Source organism: Hippopotamus amphibius, chromosome 9, assembly GCF_030028045.1.
Source record: "Hippopotamus amphibius kiboko isolate mHipAmp2 chromosome 9, mHipAmp2.hap2, whole genome shotgun sequence".
NCBI classification, from domain to species: domain Eukaryota; kingdom Metazoa; phylum Chordata; class Mammalia; order Artiodactyla; family Hippopotamidae; genus Hippopotamus; species Hippopotamus amphibius.
The window spans coordinates 134,502,027-134,524,259 of NC_080194.1; the positions used below are offsets into that span (position 1 = coordinate 134,502,027).

At 50.6% G+C, this 22,233-nt stretch overlaps 1 protein-coding gene across 2 annotated transcripts in view; it reads left to right on the top strand.

Annotated features, from left to right (window-relative positions):
* Positions 1-776: 776 nt before the first annotated feature.
* Positions 777-22,233, top strand: part of ABCC1 (ATP binding cassette subfamily C member 1) — a 132,823-nt gene continuing 111,366 nt past the window's right edge. Inside the window, exon 1 of one of the 2 annotated variants that reach the window (XM_057750672.1) lies at positions 777-910. In XM_057750672.1, the coding sequence (XP_057606655.1) occupies positions 863-910 (48 nt within the window). In that variant the 5' untranslated portion in view covers positions 777-862. The remainder of the gene's footprint in view (positions 911-22,233) is intronic. The other variant, XM_057750673.1, reaches the window with a different exon arrangement.

A 22,233-nucleotide genomic window follows, 5' to 3' on the forward strand; every position in this document is an offset into this window, starting at 1 on the left:
CGTGTGCAGCACTGAAGACCCAACACAGCCAATAAATAAATAAATAAATTTATTTAAAAAAAAGAGAAAAGAAAATGCCAAGCTGCTTTGCACACGGCTGTTTGGGATGGAGACTGGAGCCTTCAGGCCATGAGTGCTCTGGAGTCAGACTGGTCATGGGTTCCAATCCCACTTCTGGACTTGCCAGCTGTGTGACCTTGGACAAGTCGCTTCACCTCTCTGAGCCTCCGTTTCTCCATCTGCACAGGGTAGATTAGATAGAGAGTATCCACCTCCTCCTGTTTCTGCCTGAGCTCTGGAGTCAGCAGGCTAGGTAAACCCGGTGACCCTGGGGAAGTCACTCAAAGCTCTCTGCCTCTAGTCTTCTTCCTTCCTGAAAAGGGAGGCATAGCAGTGAGGGTCCAGGGAGGCCGCCGCCACGGTGTCTGGCACTCCCCTGGCTCCCAGAGAGATCAGCACACGCTATTTCACCCGCTTGTTTCTATTACTGTTGCTGTCGTCGTCGTTGTTGTTACGGCAGGATGTGAACGCTGGTGGCGGGGCCGGGACACAAAGGTCGCGGCCTTCCCCCTGCCTCCGATGGGGCGGGGGGGGGGGGGGCGGTGCGGTCGGGCGCCCGGGGGTCCCAGGCCGGGCGGACCGGCGCGCAGCCTCCGCGCGCGGCCCTCGCGGGCCAGGCGAGGTGAGCGGGGCGGGGCCGTGCGGGGCGGGGCCGCTGCATCCCCGTGACGCGCCGGCCAACCAGGCGGCGTTGCGGCCCCGGCTCCCTCCTCCGCCGCCGCCTCCCGCCCGCGCCGCCGCCGCCGCCGCCGGCAGCCGGGCCCGTCCGCCCGCCGCTGCCCGCCGTGCCCGAGCCGGCCGCATGGCGCTCCAGGGCTTCTGCAGCGCCGATGGCTCCGACCCCTTCTGGGTACGTACTCGGCGGCCGCCGGGGCTGCGTGGGGCCGGCGGCGGGGAGCGGGAGGGAGGGAGGGAGGGCGGCCGGCGGGGCGGGGAGGCCGGCCCGCGGGGGCAAGCGCCGGGCAGGGCGGACCGGGCCCGCAGCCCCGGGGACCCCTGCCGCCCCGAGCGCCGCGCTCCTCGCCCTGCAGCCCGCCTGGGGGGCCGGCTCCCCGCCCCGCCCGCGGCCGGCTCCTTCGGGAGTGCAGCGGGTGGGGGAAAACTTGGGTGACTCAGTTCCAAGGAGGCAGGGTGTTGGGCAGGGGTTGCATATGCCCGGCTCTGGGGCTTTGGGGGATAGGGGAGGCGCCGGAGCCTGGGGTCGGGGGCTGAAAAGAGGGGCCCGCTCTGCCCGGGGTGCCCTTTCCGATTAAAAATAACCTTCCAGGGAAGGAGACGCCATAGATGGGGGGGTGTCTCCCTGCTCAGGTTCCCCCATCTGCTGTGTGGGTTGGAGCCCCTCTTTCCCAAACACCCCGTTACCACAGGGCTGAGCTGGGGAGGGGCTCAGGCCGTGGAAAGGGCTTCCAGTGACTGGGCTGAGGTTTGCCCCCATCGCAGTTGTTTGTCGTCCACATTATCTCCTGTGGTTACATTTTTTTTTTTCATCTTTTACTTTCCTTCTGCTTATTTGGGGGAGGGGGGGAAGTTTGGGGGAACAGGAGAAGAATTAGGTTTGAGGAACAGCCAGGAAAGAAGGTAGGGCTGCTCACCCCTGCCCTGACTTGCCTGACCCTGGGGTCAGGTTTGGGGTGCAGCTGAGGATGCCCAGCACCCTGGTACTGGTGGGCCTGCTGTTCCACCCCGGACACGTGAGGCTCCTCTTTGTGGGACAACTCTCCCCCCCGCCCCTTTGAATGTCCAGTGCCTAGCGTGCCTGGGTCTCCAGATTCCGCTCTCTGTCGTTTAATCCCCAGTGTCTTGGGCTTTCATTTCCCTCTAATGCGATTTACCTCTTTGTTACAGGAAGCACTTGATTATTCGTAAACACGGTATGCAGTTCTGGACAGGATAGTTTTCCCACTTTTGTTTAGGAATCAGGAAAGAGAAACACCCTTGGTTCTTTGGAGCTAGTGAATAGCATCCAAAAATACCTGCTTGTTCTGTTTTGTGGTCCTCTCCTTGCAGGCTGCATTTGGAGTGTTGAAAAGTCATGCTTGAGGGCCCCATGGGAAGGCTTTATTTTGGAGGGGTGTCACTTGGTAGAACAACCAAACACATCTGGGTATGTTTCACATTTTCAAGCCAATGGGATCAGAGATTTACCGTGGGGCTGGAAATAGTACAGACGCTTTGCATTCAAGGTCCAGGAGTGATTGGAGAGCAGACTTATTTGCAAAGTAGGATTGTACTTAGCAGAGAGAGGAAAATCTGAGGCATCCTTGCTCCTTGTACCCAGTGTTAACAACAGCAAGGTGATTTCTTCAAGAATCAGGTGGGGATCTGGTCTAGCGTTGCTGTGAATACTGGAGTATTTCCTTGTTTATTTTCTTCTAAATTACAGAGGGGAAAAAATAGGCGACCATAAATTAGATTCTGCACCAGGATGTATTTTATTGATGGCAACTGGCAGTTGATGGCATCAGGTTTTCCAAAGACGAATGGATTTGGGGGTGTCCTCTGTTTATTTAACTGAAGAACCTCATTTGGGGAAACGAGTTGTGTTTTTTCTCCTGCAAGGACTTTTGCTACAGAAATTGCCAGGTGGTTGGCTTTCCCCTCTGCCAGGCCCTGCATTTTCCCCCAGTTTTTGGCCTTGCAGACTTTCCTCTGCCCCTCCTCCCTCTGGATTTCTGGAATTCTCGGATGTCCTAGTTTCTGGAGGTGTCCTGGAACCAGAGTTTGAGGGTAGGCATTTGGGGCATGAGAAGTTCCAGGTAACAGGAGAAACCGAATGTTATAAAAAACAGGTGACTTCTGTGTTTTCCAGGGCACACACTCAAGGCCAGGAGAGACTGTGTGACCTTGGGCAAGCCTCTGTGCCTCAGTTTTCTCATCTGTAAAATGGGGGTGGGGCCCCCAGAGTCTCAACCTCCTACCGCTGTTTTGAAGAATAAATGAGTTCATCTGTGTGAGTGGCTCAACCCAAGCCCCGCACAGAGTTAGGCAATGATTATTGTTATTCTTTTCAAAGGTGAAGTTGTGTGTTTCGAGTTGCTTGTCCTTCCTCTGGACCCACTTTTTCTTCAGCTGGGGCGTGGGATTGGGCCACCCACCCAGTCATGCCTGGCTCCTCCCTTGACCAACTTCATGTGTTTAGAAGTCAGGGTGACTAGCCCACCTGAGACTCTAATCAGAGCCTTGTTCCTGGGCCAGTGCCTGCCTCTGAGCCCCAGGAAGTGGTCAGAAAGTCCAGGATGTGGAAATAGACCACGGTGAGGGTTCGGCTGACTTACCACCTTCACCCAGGCAAATGTTCTGGGATGAAAAAACAGGAAGTTGGTTATCTAAATGGGAAATACAGGCTGAGTCCACCGGCACTTGGTTTGCTTTTTTTTCTTTCTTTTTTTGAGGGTGGTTGGCGTGGGGCAGGTAGGAAGGACAGTTTTGTGCCTGATATTTGAATGATGATTGGGCAAATGGGCACAGGCCTCCCCTTGCAAGTTAATTTTTTTTAAAAATTGTTTATTAATATGCTGTGTGTCCAGTGTAGGAAAAAGAAAATGTCGAAAAGTTAGTGACAAGTCAGGTAGCCCTGGAGTATGGTGGCTCTGAGCTGTGCTTGCATCCCCGGGATTCAAATCCTGGCTCGGCAGCTTGGGCGAGTTACTTCCTCCTCCGTGCCTCAGTGTCCCCACGTGGATAATGGGGATGTTAATACAGTACCAAGCGAATCCTTGGGAGGTGCTTAGAATGCTGCTGCTTAGTATACAGTTAGCACTCAGTACATGTAAGCCGTGCACCAACTGGAATTTTCTAGTGAATTTTTGCTGCTGTACCTGCTTTTGCTGGGGGTGGACTGAAGTGGTGGGTCTATGGCATGGTTCATGGAGTCCTGCTAATATTTGGTCCTGGTGCTATTTGCCACGAAGATGCCCCGAGCCATCTTCCATCTCAGCAACCCTCTGAATTTAGCTGCCAACCAGTGGGAGAAAGGAGTATTTTAGAAGCCATTTGAAATTCTTCTTGGGCTAAGGTCTGACCTTGGGGTCAGTTTAGTTCCTGGAGTAATTAGCTCCCTTTGGCTTCACAACGATGTAGAAAAAGCCAGTTTTTTTTCCCCATCCTTTCAGTTTTCTCTGGGTTTATAGACGCATCAGTGTGCCTTCCTCCATTCTCCCCTCTTCTCCTTTACATCCGCTCCTCCTTCCAGTCTCCTCTCTCCCTTGCGGATCAGAGCCAAAGGGCCCCTGGAACTGATGGGGTCTTACCTCTGTCCACCCCACTTCACGCATGTTGAATCTAAGGCCCAGAATGGCAGTGACAAGGTAACTGGCTTTGGGAGGAGAAAAGGGGACTGTGTGAGAGGATAGGGCAGGGCCAGGGCTAGTTCAGGGCTCCAGGGCTGCCCTCCGGCCTTGCGGAACAAAGCCCCAGCGGCCAGTTGGGCTGAGGCTCACGAGAAGCGGTGATCTCCTTCTCCCAGCTGGACCCGCTCCGTTTGTGAGAGTCTTGGAGGAGCCTCACCTTTGGAACATGGTGGTGGATGGACAGTCTCTCGTTCCATTCGTGTTCTCAACTTTTTGGAACTGACATGTCCACCTGGGTGTCTCATGGGTGTCTCCAGCCCACTGTGTCCCATGCGGAACTTTGAGCCCCAGCCCTCCCCATCTCAGCTGATGGCAGCCCTGTGCCCAGAGGCTCAGACCCAAACCCTGCATCATCCCTGACTCCCCTCTTTGCCTCCCATTCCACATCTCATCTGTCAGCAAATCCTGTTGCCTCTTCCTTCAAGATGTTTCCAAATCCGCCTGTTTCTCACGGCCTCTCCAGCCGCCCCTCTGGCCAGAGCCACCATGGGCCCAATCCTGCATCTGGACTTCCCGGGCTCAGTGTTCTCCCTGCTGCCCTCCTTCACTCCTGCAGTCTGGTCTCAGCCCCACAGCCAGGGGGATTCTGTTAAAGACACAGGCCTTTTAACAGGTCCTCCTCTCCACCTTCTGTTTAAAACCCAGTGGGTGGACTTCCTAGGTGGCGCAGTGGGTAAGAATCTGCCTGCCAATGCAGGGGACACGGGTTCGATCCCTGCCCCAGGAAGATACCACATGCCGCGGAGCAACTAAGCCCCTGCACCACAACTATTGAGCCTGCGCTCCAGAGCCCGTGAGCCGCAACTACTGAGCCCATGTGCCGCAACTACTGAGCCCATGTGCCGCAACTACTGAAGCCTGTGCGCCTAGAGCCTGTGCTCTGCAACAAGAGAGGCCACCGCAATGAGAAACCCGCGCACCACAATGAAGAGTAGCCCCCACTCTCTGCAACTAGAGAAAGGCCGTGTGCAGCCACGAAGACCCAACACAGCCAATAAAAAAATAATAAACAGATAAATAAATTTATTAAAAAAAAAAAAACCCAGTGGGTGACTCCTCACTTCCCTCAAGGTAAAAGCCAGAGGGCTTAGAGAGGCTTACAAGGCCTGACAGCATCTGGCCCCCTAACTTCTGTGACCACATCATCTGCTACTTTCTGTCTCCCCTCGGCTTCAAATCAGGCTGCCTCAGGGCCTTTGCACCTGCTGTTTCCTCTGCCCAGAATGCTCCTGCACCTTCCAGTCCTTATTCAGATGTTAACTTAGGCAGCCTTTCCCTGACTCCCTGCTGTTGCCTTGTACTCCCAGTCCTTCCCTGACTGCACCCCACCCCCAACCCAGCACTTACTGCCGTCTACACCAAATCTTTTACTTAACGTATTTTGTTTACTCTCTGTGAATTCCCACCGAAAGGTCAACTTCACAGGGGCAGGGGTTTTGCCTGTGTTTGTTTTTATGGTGTAATCCCAGCACCTGGAATAGTGCCTGGAACATAGTAGGTGCTCAGTAAATACTCGTTGAGTGAGTGAATGACATGAAGCTTTGGAGTGGCTTTTAAGCTGGGTTGAAGCCTATTTCTGGAGCCCTCTGAGGATGAAATAGTCCCTTACCTGTTCAGAGTGGATACTCAGAACGAGCCTTCCCCCTTCCACATCTGACTGCTTATATTTTGTCTTGCGCAGGCCAGAACTGTGTGTGCTCTTTTTCCAGGACTCAGCGCCTCACACACAGTAGGCGCAATTAACATCTGAATTTGAATGTCTGAGGTACGAGTTCCATGGGGGGAGTTAGATCTAGCCCACTAGTGTGCTTCTTTGGCTTTGCTTTAATGTTGAATTATGGTGATTGCTAATATTCACCGATGGGAAGAATTCACAGAAAAATCTGCACTTCTGACTTTTGAAAAATCAGAGGATGTGATCGCATGAGGGCCTGCGTTTGTACGTGGTGGTGGTCGGCTGGGGCTGCCCCGTCCAGAGAAGGCCTGCGGACCCCAGGTTGCCGCAATCCCCGCTCCTCCTTATTGCAGCTTTAATTCTGAGGCCCGGTGTCCGTTGCCTTTTTCCTTCGTGCTTTCTCACCTGGTCTACTTCCCGCACTGATGGACCCCACCTGGCCCCCGCGGGCATTTAGGTCAGCATCTCCTGCTTTGAAGCCCAGTCTTTAGGTGAGGTGACTGGGGCCGACCTGCCTCGTTTGGTGCTGTTCTGGCTCAGTTGTGTTGGCAGGAGGGGGATGGATAAACAAGTCACCAATGCCCAGGGAATTTGAAGCAAGCGACTAGTTTGTACTTTGGCTCCAGGTTTTCATGGTGGGATAAGGTCTAGATTTCATCAGATTTTTTTTTTTAATTTTATTTGTTTTTTTATTTATTGGCTGCGTTGGGTCTTTGTTGCTGTGCCCGGGCTTTCTGTAGTTAGGGTGAGTGGGGGCTGCTCTTCATTGTGGTGCTCAGGCTGCTTATCGCGATGGCTTCTCTTGTTGTGGAGCATGGGCTCTAGGTGCGCAGGCTTCAGTAGTTGCGGCCCCAGGGCTCAATAGTTGTGGCTCTCGGGCTCTAGAGCACAGGCTCTGTAGTTGTGGTGCATAGGTTTAGTTGCTCCGCGGCATGTGGGATCTTCCCGGACCAGGGCTCGAACCCGTGTCCCCTGCATTGGCAGGCGGATTCTTAACCACTGCGCCACCAGGGAAGCCCTTCATCAGAGCTTAATGGTTGGTAAAACGCCAGCCCATAAAAACATGCCTGAACGTTTTGCAAAAAGAAGTAAAGGGCTAGTAAAATGGACTGGGATAATGACCAGGACTTGAGCAGCCTGAGGTGCGTGTTTCCCCCAGCCTGGCATGGTAACTGGCACAGCGTCTGTTCTGGTGGAGGTGTGGAACCGCTGCTTCCCTCTTGAAGGCTGAGCCATGAGGAAGCCGGTGGGGGGAGGGGTGGTAGGTGTGGAGCAGTTTCTCAGCCTTGGCACCCTTGACCTTTCGGGCTAGGTAAGTCCCTGTCGTGGCGGCCGTCCTGGGAACTCTGGGCTGTTTAGCAGCATCCCTGACCTCCACCCACGAGATGTCAGTAGCACCTCCCCCCCGTTGTGAGAACAGAAATGTCTCCAGACGTTGTCAAATGTCCCCTGGGGGGCGAAGTCCCATCGCCGTGGGTGTGGAGGAATCTGGAGAAGAAATCTGGGGCAAGACTTTTACTTTATCCCTGCATTTCCCTAAGTTTTTAGGCTGTTGACTGTCTCACGTAATTGGCTTCTTGGGGGTTGCCTTGGAGAAGCTTAATGAGAGGGTAAGGAGGTTAAACTCCAGTTAGCTAGAGGAGGAAATTGCAGACGTTTCCATGCCGTTTGCCTCTTTCCACCCAGGGCTGCGCTTTTCTCCCCTCATCCATTCAGGCTGGGGCAGGGTGTGTGTGGGGGGGGTGTCGGTGGCGGGGGGTGTGTGTGTGCGCGATGGTTCAGTCCCAGCGTGAAATGCCGGGCTCTCGAGGTCAGCTTTGAAGTGCTGCTCCTTCATCTTAAACTGCCCCAGGATAGGTGGACAATTACAAAGCTGAGATTCTACTTAAGTGTCCCTTTGGTGTAATTGTGGGGTTTCACTTCCTAGAGGAGGTTGCCAAGTTCCGGAAAAATGAGTCCAGATGACCCGGAGGGTGGCATCCGGTGGCCTCAGGTAGTAATTGAGGTTTTATGAGGCTTTTCCCTTCCCTCAGTGACTTGTCTGCCTGAGCACCTCTGTTTACCTTTTATTGGCCTCTTGGGTAACTAGGGGGAATGCCTTCCTCTCTGGAGGGCAGTTATCAAGTGCCCACATATCCCCGACATGGAGAACTTCAGAGTGGTCTTTTTTTTTTTTTTTTTTTTAATATTTATTTGGTTGCACCGCGTGTTAGTTGCAGCAGGTGGGCTCCTTCCTTGCAGCTCCAGGGCTCCTTCTTTTGCAGAAAAAAACTGATCCCACGAGAAAGCAAGCACAACACTCGGAGAGTTGAACTCAGGTTTATTGAGCCGTCGGACCCAGACAAGCGAACGCTCCAAAATTCTGGGGCCCGGCTTCAGGGGAGTCTTCTCCTTATATAGGTTGAAACATACGGCTATAATTGGTACAAACTGATTGGCTACAAATTACTATAGGTCGCAGGCAGTTACAGAGCTCCGGAGTTGCCATGGGTTACAAACATAGTAGGGGGTCCTAACAGGAACTTGTAGGAGCCGGACATTCCATTCCTATCAGGACTAAGGTCACAATTTGCATTCTCATATTGGTTGCAGGTTGAAGTTAACGGTCACTTAACAAGTCTGTGCAAAGGGTCTCAAACAAAGGCTTGGGGTGGGTGCCTGAGAGCGAGACATTCTTCCCTTATCTGATCACTGGTAGTAATTCATTTTACTGTTTAACTGAGAGTGGGGAGCAGGCCTTTGCAAGATAGAGGAGAGTAAGTAATTACAAGTACGGAAGTTTCAATTTCCTGATCACTTCGTTGTGGCATGTGAGCTCTTAGTTGCAGCCTGTGTGAGGGATCTAGTTCCCTGACACAGATTGAACCTGGGTCCCCTGCATTGGAAGTGTGGAGTCTTATCCACTGTGCCACCAGGGAAGTCCCAAGAGTGGTCTCTATAACACTGGCTTTGTTCTGTTCTTCCCACAACTGTTTCTCATTCATTCATTTATTCAGTCTTTTATTAATAGTTGAGCATCTACTGTGTGCTCACACTGTTCTAGACGCTGTGAATACAGCCATGAACAAGGCAGACGGGGCGCGTGTTCTCATGGAGCTTATGCTGGGGGTGACCAAAATGATTTTGGGTGGCGGCAAGCGCTGCAAAGATGTGAACTGGGAAGAACTGGGGTGCAAGCTCTGGTAGGGGCATGTCCAGGGAAGGCCTTTTGGAAGTGACATTTGATCTTTGACCTGAATGGTAAAGCTGGCTGTGCAAGGGCTGGGGGAAGGGAGTCTCAGATAGAGGAAACAGCAAGTGCAAAGGCCCTGGGGTGTGTGAAGTGATCAAAGGAACTGCAGAGCCTGTCTCATGAAAATCTTGCCTGGAGCATTCTGCAGAAGTGCATAAAGAGCTAATACAATGGCTGGTGGTAATAATAAGGCCTGGAAATTCCAAGGAGGAAGCTTACTGCAGCTTGGCCAGGAGATGGAGCATCACTTGCTTTCTGATAATCACGGGCTTTTGATCCATTTAGATTTGAGTGAGCCTCAGGTTTGTATTTTTTAATGAGTTTCATCTGTTTCAGAAGCTCAGCTGCACCGTTCAGGGTCAGATCAAGTTGGGATTCCCCACTGCCCTTGATTCTCCTCCAAAGCCTTTTCAGGACCCATTAAGACGATAAGGTGCTTTTCTTGCATGATTAAGATGACTTTCTATAGGTTGCTGGAAAACTCTTCTTTTAAAACTAGATGTTGAATTGATCTGGAAGATCGTGCACGGTAACTTGTTTTCATTGTGCTATTACTTTCAAAAAATTATCTTTTTAAAAAAGTTATAACTTTTAAAAAAAGTTATAAAAATCCCAGAATAAAGCTGTATTGTAGAAGAATATAAAGGGAAAGTAAAAGTTTCAGTACTTCCTCTCCCTGTGCTCTGTTTGCAGCAGTCGCCATTGATGGTAGTTTCTTGGGTGTCCTTCTAGAAAATTTCAAGCATATGCAAATATGTATGAAGGGTGAGGGGGTGGGGACAGATTGAAACGGAGCATCTTTTTTTCCTCCCCAAGTAGTTTCACATTCTAAATCATGTTCTGTGTCTTGCTCCTTTCACTCAGAAACCGGTGTTGATTTTCTTTCTATGTTAAGTCCATGCAAATTGAAAGAAAAAGGAAATAATTTTACAAGCCACACTTTCCTCTGTTGCATGACTGTGCCAAGGACGCACCTCGTGCTCCCTGGGTTGCCGTCTGGGTCCTTGTTCCAGTTCTCAGCCTGGTGAATGGTGAGGAGCACACGTCTTGGTGCTGTATGCAAATAGATGGACAGGACGCAGCAGAGTACATTGCTGGCTTCAGGGATATGTGCATTTTGAAATCTGATAGTTCTAATTGTCAGGTGGAGCTGTAGTTTATACTCCCACTAACAGACTCACCAGCATTTATTAAGCACCTGCTGTGTTCGTGGCATTTGAGAGCACTGATCAGGCTGCACATCGACCCGGCTCATGTTGCTTCCCTGTGTGTGAGAAGGTTTTATCCAGCGGAGTTAAACCTTATGTACCAGTAGATTTGGTCCAGAGAGAGACTGGTTTTGTTGTAATTTTCAAACAACATGTTTAAATTTTAGACGTTCTTTGACTTCTTTGTTATTTAAAAAGTGCTTTTACGTCAACAGTTGAACAACTTGTGAAAGTTTTACCCATCATCTAGTGCTAATACGTGCTAATACATGCTAATACAACTGTGATTTAATTTTTACACGTAAACTTTCTAGTTTAATTTGTGGAGCTTTCTGTTCCCAAAGTGATACTCCTTGTGAGAAAACATAGAGATATTTAAATAAAGTGTTAACTCTTTCTTTAACCAATAACCAAGCTATTCTTCCTGTCCTTTCTCTGTAATCATGGAAATGTTTAGAAACATCAATAATATGCTTAAAAATAAAGTGGGTTATGTTATAATCCTCACTCTGCTTTTTATTTTTGCTTGACATATGAAAGTAAAAGAAGGGAGAGCCCCATTATAGTACAACTGCAGTCCTCAGAGTCTAATCTACCACACGTAGAATCTCACTAGTGATTCTTTAACTAGTGAACTGTGTAATAGGTTGTAGATTTGCTGTGATTAATTCAGCCATTTCCCAATTAATAGCATCGCTTGTGTTATTTCCCGTTTTGTTTCTGTAAACAATGCTCCAGGGAACATTCATGTACATGGGTTAAAATTATGTAAATTTTAGTTTTTAATGGGTATTGGCTGGTTATTTTCCAGAAAGGTTGTAGCAAGTCCATTCCTAGTGACAGGGACTGAAAATTCCCATTTCTTTGAATCCTTCCTGGCACTGGACGTGGCCAAATTCTGTTAATTTGGTGGACAAAAAAAGATACCTTATTTTCACCCGCGTTTCCCTTAGAAGTTAGAAGCTGAGCATCCTACAGCATATTCCCTGGTGATTTGTGTGTTCTTTTCTGTGCATATCTTTCAGTGTCCTTTTTGTGCATCTTTACTCTGGTTTGCTTTTTTCCTGTTGCTTTGTGGGGGCGCGCAGTGTGCTGGGAGCCTTGCCCCTTTGTCTGTCCTGTGTGTTACACGTTTTTCAATCAGCCATCGTTTGCCAGTGTCTTAACATCCAATTCCTGTCCAGGTTTTTCTGTGGTTCTGCAAGGTGGCCCTTGTGAAGTGTGTGCAGTTTTCTATCCCGTATTTTCATTTATTCTTGTAAGAATTTTCCCATGTTCCTGCACAACTTTTGTAATTATGCCTTTAAATGTCCAAGCAGTAGTTCCTGGTATTGGTGGACTGTAATTTTCATAATTAGTGTGCCTGTGGTTTGACATTTAGGTGGCTGTTTCCCCCCTGCTTTTTTTTTTTTTTTCCTTTCAAAGAGGACATCATAATGAATATCATGTGGGTCGTGCCTGTTGACTTATTTTCTTAGAACATATTCTTAGGAGTGGACTGAACATCTCAAATCATTGGAAAGGTTTTGTCCTATCTACAGCCTCGTTTGTGTTTAAGACAGTGATGGCTCGATTCTCGCAGGGTCTCTTCTAAGGGTGCCGTCGTTATCGTTGTTTTTATGATTGTTAAGAGCGGATGACAGGTGTGTGTTAATGGCAGTCCCTTCCCCGGTCCCTCTAATCAGCCTTGTAAGGCTGGAGACCAGTGGCCCAGGGGAAAGCTGGAGCTGCAGGGTGCTGGGGGAGGTGACTTGCGGTTATAATTTAGATTATCCAGGAGCCCTTTGATAAGGTGCTTCCTCAGGAACAGTTTCACTCACCCAGGGTCAAGGAGAAAGGACATGTGGTAGATTAGCCTCTGAGGACTGCACTTGTACTATCATGGGGCTCTCCCTTCTTTTACTTTCACCCACTGAGGTCCTTGGGGTCTAGGTGGACCCCTTCACACTTGGTTCTGGGGTCAGGGCTGGCCCCCTTCTACCTCATTTGCATATTTGGTGGGGAGGGGTTGGAGAAAGGGCTTACCCCGTCAGTCAGACCCTCTTTATTCCCAAAGAGGATATTAGTTGGAGGGGGGAGGGGGTCTGAGCCCTGGCAGCTGAAGGCATGGAGATCCCTGGGTGAGGAGATGCTTTGGGTGCAGCTCCAGAGAAAGCCAGGGACATATACGGCTGGGGTCACAAGGCCAGGTTCAGGGGCCTGGGTTTGAAAATGGGTCCTGCCCGTTCCCAGCGGGTGACCTTGGGCCAGTCACTTCACTTCTGGGAGCCGCAGTGTCCTCATCTGTATAGTGGCCTCATGATCATGCTGTGTATCTCACAGAGCTGGAAAGAAAAGAGGCAAGATAGAGAGGATGCTTAGCCAAGCGTGGCAGGCCTTCGCCGGGGTTCTGCAGGAGGCTGGACGGGAGGGGACAGTGATGGACAGTTGGGGGCAGTGGAGTGGGGATTTCTGGCGTGGCGATTCTCTTCTGGTTTGTCATGTCCTTGCAACCTCTAGGTCCACGCAGGCCTTGGCAGAATCAGGACAAAGCCCAGTTTGACCCCAGGGATTCAGATTACCGGTCCCCAGCATCCGAGGATTCAGGCTGATTCGCCCAGTTGTTATGGGATGTCTGTAGGGTGCCCCGGTGTGGATGAGACATGCTGGGGTGTTGGCTCTGAAACTGGGCTGATGGGTGGGGAAATTCATTCTTCAGATTTTCTTTGTAGTTTAGGATTAAGAAGACTTGCTTAAGTACCTGAATTCATGGCACAGGAGTGAAGGTGGGCTGTGACAGCTGAGACTGCTGACAGGCGCATACTTGGGAAGTTCCAGGTTTTCAGTTACTGTAAACATGGTCATGATTGAATTACTTAAAGGAACTTCTTTTCTCTTATTCTCTTCTTTGTCTGATGTTATAAAAGGTCTAGTATAAAGTGAAACAGTACAGGAACCAGTATAGTAAAATGAGAAAATCCTCCATAATTACACTCTTCTAGAGATGACCTCTTAATGGCGTTTTAATTGTCCGTCTCTTTTCTCCGCATATCCCAAATAAAAGATATTTTTTAAAATCAGGAATGGGACTTTATGAAACATTCTTTATGTTTCAGTTACTGTGCATCTTGGATTCAGCCCATGTTTAACTAACATATTTACTCGAAGATGAAATGTCAACATGAGCCTAAGTAATTTGTTAATAATTGTTCCCTCTCCAGGCAGTTGGATAGCCTTGTTTTTTAACTTCTGTGTAAGGAAGATCTTGGGAAGATGTGAAGCAAGGTTCGATGGGTGTCAGAGGGGCATGTTTTCCACCCTCGTAGATGCCCCTTGTGGGAGACAGAGCCTCCGAGGGTCAATGCCCCAGGGCTGTGAGCTGTGTTCAGAGGATGGTGCTCTCACCCCTTGGTCCCGTGGCTCGGCCCCATTCCGTCGACCTTCTCCGGGGGGTCCTGATTATCCTTGCGCTGAACTTGGTGCTGGGAATCGAGAGATAGGCAGAGCAGAGCTCCCTGCCGTCTTTGAGTTCCAGTCTTGTGGGGGGAGTAAGCAAATGAGTGGAAAATCATAGCTGTGCAGTACTGTGAAAGGGAGCTAAGTGATGTAGTAGGGGGTTTGATCTGATCCAGCGAAGGAAAGGAGAGACTTCCTGAGCAGCGAGCCTATATGACAATATAGGTTTGGCTGTTATGTGGCAAAGACCCCAAACACAGTGGCTTAAGATAGAAGCTAATTTCTCTCTGGTGTAAAAATCCCAGCTTGGTATGGCAGCTCTGTCCCTGAGGGTGTCAGGGGCCCAGGCTCCTCCCTGCTTTTTGCTCTGTCATCACCAGGTGCTGCTCACATGGTGACTCAAGAATGTGCAACCCCCGGACTTCCCTGGTGGTTCAGTGGTTACAGATCTGCCTTGCAGTGCAAGGGACACGGGTTCGATCCCTGGTCGGGAAACTAAGATCCCATATGCCACAGGGCAACTAAGTCCATGCACCATTACTAGAGAGAAGCCCGCACACCTCAGGGAGGAGCCTGCGTGCCACAGTGGAGGATCTGATGTGCTGCAACGAAGTTCCCGTGTGCCGCAACTAAGACCCAACACAGACAAAAATTAAATAAATAAATAAATATTAAAAAAAAAAAAATAGAATGTGCGCCTCCATGTCCAGCCGAAGTGAAGGGGGCAGAAGGGTGCAACCCGGAAGTCTCCCACGTCACTTATGTTCACATCCCACTGTCAGTACCTACTCATGTGACCACATCTAGCTACAAGGGAGTCTGGGAAATGTAGTTTCCTTTCTGGACAGGCATGTACCCCACTGAAGATTAATTATTGGGGGTTCAGGAAGAGTGGACATTGGAGTACAATTAGCAGTTTGCTACATAGGCAAAAGCAGACAGTAAGAATATTCTAGGCGGTGGAAAAAGCATGTACAGAAGCACCAGCTTAACAAGGAAGGCCACTGTGGAGCTTGGAGAGAAGGGGGCGGATGTGAGGAGACAGACCTGGACCTCTAGATTTGGATCCTCTGGAAAGTCTTGGTTGCTTGCTTTTCCGTTCCCTTGCTTAGCCTTTAGCACCAAGGCAGGGCTCACAGCCCTGGGGCACTGACCCTCGGAGGCTCTCTCTCCTGCAAGGGGCATCTGAGAGGGTGGAAAACAGGACCACCTGGATCACATGACCACCTCTAGCTACAGGGGAGGCAGGGGTATTTTACATACAATCCTTAAAGGCAGCTTCCTTTCTAAGTGTTGCGAAGAACCAATGACTAAATCAATTCTAGTCTTATTTATTTATTTGTTTGTTTACTTATCTTTGGCTGTGTTAGGTCTTAATTGCAGCGCATGGGCTTCCCTCTAGTTGTGGTGTGTGGGCTCAGTAGGTGTGGCACATGAGCTCTCTAGTTATGGCACATGGGCTCCAGAGTGCATGGGCTCTGTAGTTGAGGCACGTGGCCTCAGTAGTTGCAGCACGAGGCTTAGTTGCCCCTCGGCATGTGGGATCTTAGTTCCCCGACCAGGGATGGAACCGGTAACCCCTGCATTGGCAGATGGATTCTCAACCGCTGTGCCACCAGGGAAGTCCCCAATCCTAGTCTTTAGTCCTATTTTACTGGGTGACTTTGGTAAGAATTTACTTCTATAAATAAAATAACATGTGTTGAGGATTATTCTCTGTCAAGTAGCACCTTCTCTGTAAATACTTTGTTTCAGGCTAGTGGTGGTCCTGGGTGTGTGCTCTTATGATCCCTTTTTTAGACATGGAAACCGAGGGCACAGTTAACCTTGCCCACGTTCACACAGCTGGCACGGGATGTAGTGTTCAGACCCTCCGGTTTGACCTCAGTGCCTACCCTCCCCCACTGTCTCCCCCGCAGTCACGTGTGTGTAGTCTTCATGATTTTGACATTTATATCTCACTTCATACCTGTTAGAATTGCATTCGGCTGCAAGAAATAGAAAGCGTAACTCCAGTGGCCTAGACGTAAAGGTATTCATTTTTTTACACACCAGGAGGTCCAGTGCCTCTGGCGGTTGCTGGCATCGGATTAGTGACCCAGTGGTGCCAGGGCGACACCATTTTCTCTGTCTTTCCCTCAAGCACCGAGAATGGCTGCCATCACATCTAGGTTCAAGGTAGGAAGAGAGAAGGACCACACCAGCCTCATTTATCTCTTTATTCAGGAAAGTAAAACTCTTCCCCCCAAGCCCCTCTCCCGGCACTATAGACTTCTGCTCGTGTCTCCTTGGCTGGAGCTGGATCACGTGACCACCTCCAGCTACAGGGGAGGCAGGGAAAGTGAGCATTAGGTTTTATGCTTCTTTAGTGGGAGGTAGGGAGAGAGAAGGGAGTTGGGGAGGCTGTTGAGTAAGCTAGCCAGTTGTGTCTGCCACATGCTTATTTAGTACTTTTCTTTAAATAAGTTCACTTTTTTTTTTAACCTAAATACATTTATCCCCAAAGGAAATTTCATCTCACTTTAGAATTTCTATGAGGTTGCAGGTTGGTCCTGTCCTTGTATTTACCTAATAGCTATTAAATGTCACCAGTGAATGAAAAAATAGAATATTCTGCAGACTGCCTAGATCAGTGCTTCCCTCCTCCAGGCAATTTTGCCCCCATTTGTCAACATCTGGAAGCATGTTGGTTGTCACAACTGGCGGGAGGGTGCTACTGGCATCCAGTGGGTAGAGGCCAGGGATGCTGCTGCCATTGTACAATGCATAGGGAAGCCCCCCAATAACAGGCACTTATCGGGGCTCAAATGTCAAGAGTGTGAAGGTTGAGAAATGCTTGCGCAGACTCAGTCCACATGCTGCGGCGTTTTGGGCGAGGCCGTGCTTTGCTAGTCACCTATCACTGTCTGTGTGATTCTGTTTCCTCCCAGGTGACCTTGTATCTGTAACACTTTACATCTGTAGCCTGCTTGTACTTTTCAGGCCTGTTTCCATAGCTGATCAGATCTCCAGTGAACCTGAGAAGTAGTTTACATGTGGATGGGCATTCAGCGTATTACTGCTCCCCAGGTCCCTTATAGAAACTGGGGAGAAGGGAGCTCATGGACCCAGAAGTGGTTGAAATAATAACCCTTTTCCCAGGCAAATCCAATCTGAGTGCATGTTTCAGAAAGACCACTGTGCTCGCAGAGAGGATTTCTCTCACGGGGCCAGACAGAAACCATGGCCCTTTGGAAAGGGCTGTATGTACTCGGTTGAGTAGGAGATTTGATTGCCTCCTCTCTGCCTGGGTTTGGCAAAAACACCCTGGCCTGGGCAAGGGCCTGGGGAAGGAGCTGTGGAGACAAGGAGGCAGCTGGCAGGTGGTGATCATCGGATCAGGCTGCTGGCAGCTTTGCCCGAGGCGGCCTGTTCAGGTAGCTTGACAACTGCAGGCCTCCTCCCCCACCCCCATTAAAATTAATTGGGTTGTTATGGAGCGGTGCGGAGGCGGTGGGGCGGGCGGGTGATTGCCGCTCTCACAGGGTTATCAGCTTGGCTAAGAAGTGAGGACAATTTTCATTTCTTCTTCTTGAGTCCGGAAGCTTCGTGGAAAGCCTCTCTCCGTCCTTAACGGTGCAGTAAGATTAGAGAAGAGGCTGGGGTGTCGAGAGAGGCACACCCCATCATCTCCTCAAATCCAGGAGGCCAGCAGTTGTGGATTGCAATTTCAGAGATGCTTGGCTGTGAAAACGTGGCCAGCAGAGATCGTAGGGTGCCCCGATCTCGAGAGGCAGACGGATGTCACGCGGAGAAACGTGGGTCTTCGAATCTATGCAATAAGAGAGAATTTCTGTTTTTGTAGTGGGGGGAGGAGGGGAAGGGGCTGGGGTGGGATGAGTTGGAAGATTGGGATTGCCATATATACATTACTAATAAAAAAAAAACACATCAAATTGTGCACTTTAAATATATGCAGTTTATTGTAGGTCCAAAATAAATAAATTCATTGCACCAAAAAAAAAAAAAAAAAAAAAAAAAAGAATTTCTGTGTTCTTTTTTTCTCTTTTTGGCCACTCCGTGCAGCATGCACGATCTTAATTCCCTGACCAGGGATTGGACCTGGGCCCCCCCTGCAGTGGGACCACGGAGGCTGAACCACTGGACCGCCAGGGACGTCCCAAGATAATAGCTCGTGATCCCTCCCTCTTCTGTGTATGAATCCTTTTATTGCTGCAGGTCCGACGCTAAGAGCCAGTGAAACCGCAGCCTCCCTTGTCTCATGGAGGCCGGTCGGGCAGATGCGTAGAGGAGGGTAGCAGCACAGGGAGCCAGGGTAGCCTCCGCTCAGCTCTTGGTTCCACTGCTTGCCAGCTTTGTGACCTTGGTAGCGTGCCTCTGCCTCTCTCTGCCTCCGTTTTCCCACGTGTGCGCAGTGGGCATGGTGGCGGTGCCTGCCTCACCGAGTGTGGAGGTAAGAGAGTTACCGTGTAGTTACGGTGCCAGCCCGGTTGCTGCGAAGTGCTGTTATTACTGCTCTCGCTTGCCGTCGCTGTGGTCAGCAGCGTCTTCCTCGTCATGGTCGTTACCCAGCCGTCCCTGCTCTGGTCCAAGGTGAAGTCTGAGGATCCGGGAGGAAGCAGAGGTAGGAAAAGGACTGGACAGCAGCCTAGGCCCCTCGACTGGCCCCTGAGTTAGCCACGGTTAACTTCTGGTCTTCCGGGTAACACGGTCTCCTTGGCCCAGGTCAGGAAGCCTTTTTATTCTGTGCCTCAGTTTCTGCATCTGTAAAATGGAGAATAGTGATAGGACCTGTCTCCTCCTAGGTTTGTTTCAGGCATTAGACAGGTTGAAACTGTGCCTGGGGCTATTTAAGGACTTGCTCTGAGGGTATCTAAACCTCTCCAGAAAAAGAAGACCTCCCTTCCCACCTTCAGCACCAAGCGTTTCCCTGATGTGGGATCCTCCTCTAACTTTTTTTTTCTTAATTTTTTTTTCATTTATTTTTGGCTACATCTAGTCTTTGTTGCTGCACGGGCTTTCTCTAGTTGTGGAGAGCAGGGGCTACTCTTGATTGCAGCATGCGGGCTTCTCACTGCGGTGGCGTCTCTTGTTGCCAAGCACAGGCTCTAGGTACACGGGCTTCAGTAGTCGCAGCATGCGGGCTCAGTAGTTGTGGCTCACGGGCTTAGTTGCTCCTCGGCATGTGGGATCTTCCAGGACCAGGGCTCGAACCCGTGTCCCCTGCCTTGGCAGGCGGATTCTTAACTACTGCGCCACCAGGGAAGTCCCCCTAACTCTTAATCACAGCTCTTAGGTGGTTGTAGATGGTGTCCCAGTTCTTGTTCTTGGTCTGCTTTCATGTGAGGGTTAAAAACCCCAGTCAGAGGGCATGAGCCCTGGTGGCCAGCCCTTCTCTGTTGGTGGCCTGTCCAGGGCCAGAGGCGGCCCCGCTTTGGTTTGTGACAGCTGGGCCGTTTTCAGCAGGATCCCCTGCCGCTGTTTGCTCAGCTCTCGCGTGCCTGGGAGCTTGCCAGTTGTCACGGAGAGTGGCCCAGCATGTGAACACAGTTCCTTTTCTTGCTGTTTGAGTTACTTCCTCTGGACTTGTGCCCATAACTAGGATCTTTGGGTCACAGGCGGGGACAGAGCCTCTGGCGTTTCTTCGCGCGTTTCTGGGTTGCTCTTCAGATAGATTTATTCTCCCCTCGTTTCATTTGTTGAACAAGTCTTTAATGAGCGCCTCTTGTATCTAGGTGAATTTAAAGGACACGATCGTGTTTTGAGGAGATTACAGGTAGGAGGGAAAGAGAGACACTGAGAACTCAAACTGGAAGTGGTTGGTAGCACAGACTGACAGGGCATTTCCTAAGCTCCGAGGTCTGTGCTAAGCTCTCTCTGAGTCCTAATGATTCCATCCCAACAGTAGTGGAGTAGAGACTGATGGGGAAATGGAGGCAGAGAGAGAGGGGACATTGCCCAGCTAGTAGATGGCAGAGCTGGCTTCAAACCCAGGCCATCTGGCTTGAGTCTGAACGGTGACCCCTGTCCTGTGCTGTCCTGTAAACATAGGGCACTGAGGGAAATACACAGGGTTTGGTCCTAGTGAAGAACCGTGGAGGGGGGCGCTTTAGATGAGTGGGCCTCTCTCCTCCAGTATCACTGGAAGGATGTGAAGGAGTTGGCCAGGCCAAGGGCACTCCAGGTCCGGAACAGCAGGTGGGAGGCCCCAAGGTGGGGAGAAAGCTGGGTGAGATTGAAGGACAGTGGGGAGGCCATCACGGCTAGAGCATCAGAGGTCGGGGGAGAGTACCATGGGCCAAAGTGGGGGCGTGACCATGCCTTACAGGACCTGGTAAGACTGATGGTCATAACTGACACTCATGGTGCTCGTTAGTCCCAGGCCCTGTACAAAACACCCTCCGTTTAATCATCAAAACAGCCCTATGAGGTTAATAGACTGTTATCATCCCCATTTTACAGATGGGGAAATTGAGGCCTGGGGCAGTTATGTGACTTGCCCAAGGTCATACAGCTCATACAGTTCAGACGTGGCAGAGCTGGGATGAGACCCCAGCTGTTTGGCCCAGAGTGTAGGCTCTCAAGGGTGACACCATCTCCACCGTGATGGGAGTGTCCCTGGTTGTCACCCTAGTGGCCTGTTTGACAGTAGCCACTGTGGGTGCTTCCCAGGTCAGTGGCCATGGTAGGAGGACTTGGGTGGCCCAGAGTGGAGTCTTTTCCAATAGACGGCGCCAAATGGCTTTGACTGAGGCTGGAGCAAGACAGATGAAAGAAGGTCTCCTTGGGGAAGCTTCAGCCTTCTGGCACATGGCTTTATGAGCTGTGGTCCTCACTCAGACAGCGACGGAAACAGCGACCGCAGTGGCAGTAATAATATGGTGGAAGTGGCAGCAGCACGCTCGGCCCCCGGTGGCCACCCCTCCCCTGACATGGTTTTGTTTCTGTTTTTTTGGCCACGCTGCACGGCATGTGGGATCTTAGTTCTCCGACCAGGGATCGAACCCGTGACTCCTGCAGTGGAAGCGCGGAGTCTTAACCACTGGACCGCCAGGGAAGTTCCTGTGACATTGAGTGTTTAAAGTGCAATCAGAGATGAGTGGCTCGGAGTCAGAGACGGGGAGGGACTCCCCCAAGGCCACACAGCCAGGAAGCAGTGGTGATAGGATTCAGGGCCTTACTGCTCCGAAGCTTGTGCTTCTGGCCACCGAGCTGTGGTCCTCCCTTCAGCAGTGCCTGCTCCCGGGCACTGTGATGCTCCACTGTGATGCCTCCTGGCCCAGATGTGGAGCACGGGAGTAGAGACCTTGGGACCTGGAGGTGGGCGAGCCGGGACACTCCTTGGTTTGGAAGGCGCTGGGGCGGGGTGGGGGGTGGGGAGGGCCCGAGACAGGGTGTGTCCAGGGGATTCTTTGGCGGATGAGGTGGCTTTCCCAGTTTCCTGTTCTTGGCCCTGTTCAAGAGAAGGGAATGAAAAGAGTAAGCTTATTCTCTCTCTGGGTTTCACAATTCCTCGGAGCTTTTGCAGCGTGTGGGTGATGCAGCAGTTTCCTGGTGGGATCCTAAGTGACCCTCCCCTTGGCTTAACTCGTTCAGGCCCTGGCCTGCCCTCCCAGCCCTGTTTCTCACCCAGTCCCCTCCTGGCTCTTTGTTCCACTTCTTTGTTCCACTCACACGCCCTAAGCTTGTCTAGCTACTGCCTTCCATCCTGCCGTGTACCCCTCTTAGAATGCTCTTCCCTCCTGTCTCCATGTTGGCAAATCTGGGTCCCCTCTCCTTACATTTTACCTACTTCAAGAGGCTTGCTGAGTTCCCAAGTGGAAATAACAGCCGTGACAGTAACTTCCACTAATAGAGTGGTCGCTGGGTACCCGTCTGTTGTCACGTGTGTATTTTCTCAGCAGTGAGCCAGTCTGCCTGTGTTGAAGTCTTGCTTTGGCCAAAAGGCTGTGCCACCTTGGGCAAGTTCCTTTTTTTTTTGCTCAGTTCCTCTGCAACATGGAAACAGTGGTACCCAGTTAAAAGGGTTGGGGGTGAAGATGAAATAATGGGATGTGTGGATTCAGTCTTCTTGATGACTCTGAAAAGCAGGTACTATTGTCCTTGCCACGTGGATGAGGAAGCTGTTTTCTTCCCATTCACTTTGTGAATTAACCCTTCTCTCTTTTTTGGAAGCCTCTTGCCATTTATGTGTATCTCTTCGATGGCATTTAGTGCTTTCAGAATCCTTTAGCTGTTTATGTACCCGTCCTACCTTCTGCACAAAGTTCTAAG